The 8,255-nt window shown below is 35.4% G+C and overlaps 1 protein-coding gene across 1 annotated transcript; it reads left to right on the forward strand.

Moving 5' to 3' along the window:
• The first annotated feature begins 1,657 nt into the window (after positions 1-1,657).
• Positions 1,658-6,282, forward strand: LOC135141783 (forkhead box protein L1). The gene is made up of 2 exons (XM_064073223.1): positions 1,658-2,351; positions 5,979-6,282. Exons 1-2 carry the CDS (start codon positions 1,728-1,730, stop codon positions 6,213-6,215), a joined length of 861 nt encoding a protein of 286 aa, XP_063929293.1. The 5' UTR covers positions 1,658-1,727; the 3' UTR covers positions 6,216-6,282.
• Positions 6,283-8,255: the final 1,973 nt, after the last annotated feature.

Consider the following 8,255-nt stretch of genomic DNA (forward strand, 5'->3'; position numbering starts at 1 on the left):
TAATAAAATACAGAGTGAAAAAACTGAAATATCAATATTTGGAAATTCGAACGTTTTAAATTGATTCTATAATAATGCGCGTTCCTCTGTTTAACGCTCCACAAAATATTAAAATACTACTGTTAAAAATAATATGTAAGTACTGTTGTAATTTTATTATTGCACTGTTAAAAAAAGAAAATTGAACGTCACAACGTTGAATCGGAATTTCAAAAATAAATTATTTTTGTAAAGCCTAACAAATTAAAAACAACTCTAAATATCTACCTATATATTATACAAAGAAAGTGTAATAATCTCAGTTTTTAGTGAGAAAGAAGTTTGCGCCACGAGTCTTGGCGACTATGGTAAATCATCAATAAATCTAAGATTTGTTGCCTCTTAGTGTCGTCGACAGGTACGATTCTGCCTAGGACGATTTTGTTAAGAAGCCCGAAAATAATTAAATATAGTTCACGAAAGGCATATTATTTATTTATAACCAGAAACTTTTTAAATTAAGAGACTCAGTTAGGTAATATCAAATATTTTTTTTAGTATCACATTTGTCGCATGAGTGCAGCATAATGGATGTGTACAACTAATTGAAAACATTAATTTTACTCCTAGTTATTTTATTTATTAATAAACAATTTAAAATTAGTCGCCCATTTTTTGTTTATTAGTTTTAAATCTGATTATGCGGTGCTTGTGCGACTTGTGACAGCAAAGTACATTAAAGTGAATCTGTTAGGGAAGTAGAATTATTTGAAACACCCGGTGCAGGCATAATTGTAAATATCACAAGAATGGACGTTTATTCTAGATTTGTTTTGTTTGACGTATCCCCAAACAGCTCGAACTTTATATGCCGACGTCTGTTATTGTTGTCAAAAAATGCAGATGGCTGCCGAAAGCCTGAATTAAACTGTGTATGGGCGTTACTGTTACCCTTCTGCGAACACACTGGAATTAAGCACCCCATTTTAATTTATTGTTTGAGGTGTTAGAGTTTATATATAGTTCGAAGTGACAGTTGGTCAGTGAAACTATGGCACTGTGCTAACACCGGAACAAAAAGCCGTCACAGTTGCAGCATCCGCAACCTGTCGGCTAAAATTAAAATTCAACATGGCGCTCCTTTAAACGAATGCACTTATTGTCTATTGCAGAGTGCGAATAATGGCAATATTTAGGCAACAACTGCAAATGTAGAAGAAACAAGTGAGGGTTTCTCGGGGCGAGATTTCATTATCTGGTGGGGGCCGGTGGGAGGCGCTTATCGCAAAACTGTGCCACAAAACTAACTAGATCTCCAAACCGAGAAAAAACGAAGGAGGAGAAGAGTGGCAATCAGGCGGGAAAGGGTGTGATTAATGATCCTGCGGCGTCACGTGACACTTGCGAGAGCATCAAAATGCAAACGCGACTGATTTCTGCATAGACAAATAGCGAAGATTTCGGGTATCGGGGTAGTTATCCCTGAGAGAGGACACGAGTTTAACAACATGGCTGGGCGTGGCTTCCGCTTTTTCCGGAAGGGCAGCGCGCGCCGCGATTGGATATTGGAGGCTCCGCCCACGGCCTGTTACCAAATATTGGTCCACAAATAGTTCGTGTTTGTTGCATGTTTAGATGCCCAGATGGGTCTCGCACTACAGTATAGTTTATCCATTCAGTGCGACGGTACATAATTAATCGCACAAACTGATACGAATCTTGGCCAGTTTGTGTGTTATGTGAGTGCGATGTGCAGCAACGAGACTCCGAACGCCTCGCCGAGGCTACCCATGCCCTTCTCGCTGGAGGCCAGCGGGCCCCGGGCCCTTTTACCCATCGACCAGTACCGGCTGCAACTCTACCAGTATGCCGTCGCCGAGCGGCTCCGTTACCCGCTCCTGAACCCGTTCCCGACGCCGCTGACGTGCTACCCCCTGTTCCCGAGAGCGCTCCAGCCCGAGGAGCCCAAGCCCCAGCACAGCTACATCGGGCTCATCGCCATGGCGATCCTCAGCTCGCCGGAGGGCAAGCTGGTGCTCTCGGACATCTACCAGCACATCCTGGACCACTACCCGTATTTCAGGACCCGGGGGCCGGGTTGGAGAAACTCGATCCGGCACAATCTCTCCCTGAACGACTGCTTCATCAAAGCGGGCCGGAGCGCGAACGGGAAGGGCCACTACTGGGCCATCCATCCGGCCAACGTGGACGACTTCCGCAAGGGGGATTTCCGGAGGCGCAAAGCGCAGCGGAAGGTACGGAAGCACATGGGGCTGGCGGTGGACGAAGACGGGGCCGACTCGCCGAGCCCGCCGCCGCTCTCGGTCAGCCCGCCGGTGGTGGCGGGGCCCTCTACGGCCGTCTATCACACAGTAAGAAATTTTACAATCATTTTGGCAATTTTTAGTTTAAATAAAAAAATCTTTGGCTTTGTATTTTATAAAATAACGGTCGAAAAGAGGGAATGATTCAGTGCGACGGGAAGATATCGAGACTCACGTTTGAATTAATATTTTCCGAATTGTACAACCATATTTTGAAAACTTTGCGGCTATTCATTTTCCGAGAAAATTGTTACACACGAGGGCGGTAAAAAGTTCACAACAAAAAAGTTTACGGACGTGATAAAACATCAAAAAATATTTTCTCATCATCCTGGTCAAATCGTTTATTTTTCATTCGAAAAGATTCGAAAGTAATCAAAACCTAATTATAACGTTAAAATTTTACTTAAATTTACTTTGTGTACGATCGGTAATTACCTAATTACTTAATGTGAAATAGACGCTAAAAGTCGGTTTAATGTTATTTTCAAAAAAGCACGAAATAAACATCTCGCTTTGTAAAATTTAAACGATAAAATCCACAAATATTTTTTCAAAATTTTCTAAAAATACGCCTGATTATTTATGTGGTTCAATGGTCGACAATACAATTACAACTAACGTAAAAAACACAAATAAGTATGAATGTGAAAATACTTTAAAATAATAAGTAGGATCATATAATACTTGTTAAAATTTTGAGTGAACAAATAAAATAAATGATTTTCAAGGAAAAACAATTAAGTAATTACGGTAACTACATACTCTAAATGTCAGTTTAATGTTATTTTTGGGACGCTTTGTAAAATATAAATCAAAAAGTAGTCTAAACAGATTTTGAAAATTTCCGTTACCCACTCTGTCAAATTCAGATCCTTTTATACATAACTTAAAAAACCTGAAATTTTGAATTTGTTCAAGTGTATTTCCAAAATCAAAAATATGTGTGTCTATGTTAAAAATAATTTTATTTGCAACTTTACTCTGCAACCACAACCAAAAAAAAATAACTAAAAACCTAAACTAGACATTTAGTCACAATTTCTTTCATAAACATTCAAACAAATAAAAAAGTAACGGTTTTTCATCATTTTAAAATATGTTTAAAATCAGTGGTTCGATCCACTTCCATTTTATAGTTCAAATGCGAAAAAATTACTGTGGGCGCAGTTTTTGAAATCTTTTAAACATAACCAATGTTTGTCAGCCATTTTGAACTGTATTTTACAAACGAATAAATTTCCTCGTACTCGTTCTGAAAGACCATTAAACTTGCTTTAAGAATCCTTGATCATAAATTAATAAGAAAATTTTATGAAAAATTTATAACATTTTACAAAATAGCTGTACATACCCACCAAAAATGTTAAAAAAATGTATTACAAAAATTATCAAGATGTATTTTTGCTAGTTTTCACATTTTCTGAAATAAAATATTTTTTAATTCTTTTTTTTTAAAGTGCAATTTCTAACATAAAATAAAATTCTAATATTAATCCTAATACATACATGCTGAATTTATTTTATTTTTTATTTTCACATGTACTACAATAACTACCAATTTGCACATGTAAAAAGCACAGTAATATATTTTTTTGTAATTCTACAAGGAACATTATCTTACTTGTTTGATAATGGCACTCATTACGCACGGTTGGTGACCAATCACAAACTGCAATGCATTTTAATTATCTGTATTTTTAGAATGGAAATAATGAAACAATAACACTGAACAACAAGAAAATTGCCACAAATATTCTAATTGTAAAAATTTGGTGAAAGCTTTTTTTAAAGTTCGCGCTAGTTTTCCATTTTTTTTTATTCTAAAAAGGAAACATTTTCACTTTTAGTAATTTATATTATTTAGTCGGTCTGTCCGAATTGCGGTGTATTTTTTCTCCGCAACCGAACTGCGGTGCAAAATTTTCTAACTACCTTGATACCTTATAATCCTTGACCGAACTGCGGTAAAATTGTTAGTTATGGGTTAAGCTGTCTCACTTTAATCAAGTACCTAAGTGATGGAGACAATTATTTAATACTCAAAACATTAATCAAAAATAAATTGTATCGATGGTAGATGTTATTGTTACTGATACCTATAGTTCCGAAAGATAATTTCTGAAATCGTTTAATAAAGCAAATTTGTAGCCAACACAAATCACAAAATTATATCCGAAAATTTCATTACTTTTCTACTGGACAATTTTATAATCTATGAACGTCTGTCTACAAACCAGATCATTTTTCGTTTTTATGTAAAACATTCACTTTATTCTTTGAAGTATTTCGTTTTCCCCAAAATTTAAATTTAAATGATGGTTCTACTCTTTTTCGAATTTTTTCAGTTGCATTAAGAACAATGCCTTAACCCCCTGAACCCCTACAAATCGAGAACGAACAGCAATTCGGTCAATTATCCATGTACCTAATAATTGAGCAAAATTTGCAACGCAGTTCGGGTACGACCTATTTAGTGTTTCAACTTCAAAAGAGAATGTTATGTAAAAATTTTCATTTAGGAGATTTTTAAACTATCAGCAATTTTTGAGGCAGACTGTTTATTAAAAGTTATGAAAAGCACTATAAAAAGAAGAACAATATTTTCAATTCCTGCTATAAAAGATGTTCTAGATATAAGTAGACGTTTTTGCCAACAGGTACAATCAAACAAAATATTCCACTTCTTTTTTTTATCAACTGAAAACAAAATAGATATTGTACCTATGTCATTGTAACAACGAACACCTAAAATTAAGCTTTCCCCTTCAATCTAAAAACAATAGCATTTACGAAATATTAATATTTCTATCCGTTCTGTAGATGAAAGACAGTGGAATTTTACCTGGGACAGGCGGTATATGTATAAAACTAGCGTTAACATATGTTCAAAATATATACGTATCTAGTTGTTGTATAGTAGCTTGAATTAATTTTGGCAGTCACTATATTTGTATCAAAAAAAATTGTTAATTTGTGTAACACAGGCCTCCGATGATTTTATCTTCAAATAAATAGATGAATCTGAACTACTTCAAAACAAAAAATTTCATATACCAGGTTATCATGTTTCAAAAAATACTATAGTAGACTTTCAGGAGTTTGAAATGGAGAAATAACAACGGTTTCACGAAGATTTTTAATAATTTGACAAAATTATTTTTGTTAATACGTAGAAAATGTGGATAAAAAATAAATACCTAATATTTCTTTAATTTCCGCATTTCTTAAATTTTAGATTTTTGAATTTTTTCCAAATAAATCTTCCGTGATAAAAAAAAATGAAGTTCATATACGTAATTAGAAATAGAACAAATATGCAAAACAGTTCATAAACAGATTTTTAACAATTAAATTTTGCCTGTATAACATATAAATATAAAAGTCACATTTTAACCGCGTATATCATATATTCTGACGTCACTTTTTGGTGTCACATGTCAAAAAAGCATTTTCATTGACTGATTTTTTAAAAAAATATTCTCATCAAGCAAAAAAATTTTGCATGCTACATATTTGTGATGTGTATAAATTATATCTAAAATAAGGATTCCACGGTATGCGGTTCGACACACGGCACGGGTATAAAACTCCAGTGAAGGCGTCTTAATATTAATTTAGGGGCATAAACTGTGGCCAAAAGTGTCACGTTGTAATTTCTTCGTTGTCCACCAGGTGCCCACGCGCGGTCCTTCCCGGAAGCGTCAGTTCGACGTGGCCTCTTTGCTGGCGCCGGACTCGGGCGAAGAAACCACCGAAGAGGACATCGACGTCGTCTCCAGCGACCAGCACCAGGAGGCCTCTCCAAAACAGTGGCCTAATATGTTTCCCATTGTTAACTACTATCAAGCTTTGTTACAAGCAAGGCCGGGTGCGACTGCAGAAACTGCCACAGATACCACAGACTCTTAAGTGATTTAGTGAATTGTGTTTAAAGTGTAAGGTAATTTATACCTGAAGGCTGTCCGTTCCGTTTTTATTTATACGAATAGTCACTGTTCATATAGAGGTATTATTTATTGTTTCGTTACGTTTTTCAATGCAATTTTGATCAACGTTTACTAGGTTCATGATAATACCGAGATTTGTATATAAATATGTGTATGAAAACTGTATCTAAATATATTATATGTAAATATATACTTATATCCAGACAGAGTTATTTTAATTTTGGGGGTCACTAAAAGTCAAAAATATTTGAAAAAAAGTAGTACAGGTAAGTTCACATCGACGACATTTCTAACGGTAACTAGGTTGGAGTTTTGAGTACAGTTGGAGCTGTGTTCGAAAGCACATCGCTAAATCAAATTTATTAACTCAAACTTCTCTCAAAGGACGGTGTTATTGAAGCAAATACTGTCAAACATCGATATCACAGTACTTCACATATTTTGAATTTATCGATGAAATTTTCTACAGTTATTCGAAAAAAGCGAATTAAATTATTGGCTTCAACTAGACGCCACGAAACGTTTATTTGGAAATGTTTCATTTTTTAGTGCTCTTTTTTGTGAAAGATTATACAGACTGGCAGCAGGTCCTACGTGACATTGATATTAAAATGGTAGACAAATGTGTTTTATTTACTCCAGGAACATCCAGGGAAGTATTCATGCGTTTTTACGTTTCGATAGGAAATTAGTTGACGTTTTATAAACGTGTGTAGATAGAAATTATTTAAAATAATACTTAAGAAAAACTGATTTGTAAACAAAGACAAGGCAACTGACAAAATTATTTACATTGTACGGCTGATGTTGCGTCCGGTGTATATTTACTTTCATGAAACAGAGTTTACTGCATCCGACGTTATTTAGTAGCTAAAAAAAATTGTGTAAAAAACCGAAAGTGTCAATAGTATATTTACGTGCAAAATGTTAATATAACGTCCAGTTGCACTAATTAAAATTCGGTTTGTTGAGCTTCTGCTCTTCCGGCGGCCAGAACATCTCGGATGACAAGCAGATTTTAATTTATGTAGTCAATTAATTATCTTTTAATTAAGCATTTTACGGTAGCTTGATTCTCTTTGTTTGAATGTTTCCATATTTACATAAGATGGAATAACGTAAAAAAAAAGGACGTAAAAAACCGTCTTTACTTTGATTTTCCGTTGGTGGGGTAATTTTGGTTTTTCGAAGAGGGTTGAAAATTTGCATTCATCTATAAAAAAACACGGTCGCCTTTATTGAATGGGAAAGAATAACGAATAAAATATTATCCGCTCGGGCGAGTTGTGTAAATACAATAAGTGCGTCAGGCGGGTTGAAATAATTCTCGGAGTGTAAGTAAGTCTCGGCGGGAGACTCGAATTCTGCTAACAAAGCATTGAAACAGGGCTGTTTAGGTCGACAATTATTTACTAATTTACACAGTCCAATAAATACAATTACAATTGCTACTCTATTATAAAGCACCGGTGCATGAAACATCACATTTAGAGGCATAAAAGATCGCTCGCACAAGAATTCACTTCTTGGGGCTGAATTTTAATGGACTTTCTGTTTGTTGGACGCTGTTTTCTCACCCCTGAAGTGCACTCCACAATGCACGTGTCACACTTTCATAATTTCGAAGACGAAGAAAAGAAATTATAGTCATTTCTGGTTGTTCTCTTATTAGGCTTAAAAGCTCAGGAAATCACACGAAGTCTTAAATCTTTTTAGGGAAACGACTGAATGGCCGAGGACCACAATACCGTTCAGTGGTCGTGTCAAGTAGATTAGGACGTTACAATGAGTACTTAGTGTCAAAATCCCACAATATTTGTACCTCCTGGGGTTTAAGTACGAGCTTTTTAAAACCCTCAGATTCATTCATGGACCTGATCGAATTAGGCCGAGTACTCGATTGTGTCCGGGTTATTAGCGTTTCGAGTGCAGGAACGTGAGTCATGATTAACTTTACACAATCGAAAAACACGTCGCAAAACACCCTTCCAAGTAAAAAATA

The sequence above is a fragment of the Zophobas morio genome, unplaced genomic scaffold, assembly GCF_036711695.1.
Source record: "Zophobas morio isolate AGI-343-1 ecotype UQ-CSIRO unplaced genomic scaffold, CSIRO_AGI_Zmor_V1 ptg000044l, whole genome shotgun sequence".
Taxonomy (NCBI): Eukaryota; Metazoa; Arthropoda; class Insecta; order Coleoptera; family Tenebrionidae; genus Zophobas; species Zophobas morio.

What these genes read in the sequence shown, in the direction of transcription:
- LOC135141783 (XM_064073223.1), top strand. Translation starts at nt 1,728, where the DNA reads ATGTGCAGCAACGAGACTCCGAACGCCTCGCCGAGGCTACCCATGCCC. An exon ending in CTACGGCCGTCTATCACACA is followed by an intron (nt 2,352 to 5,978) that starts GTAAGAAATTTT and finishes GTTGTCCACCAG; the next exon opens with GTGCCCACGCGCGGTCCTTC.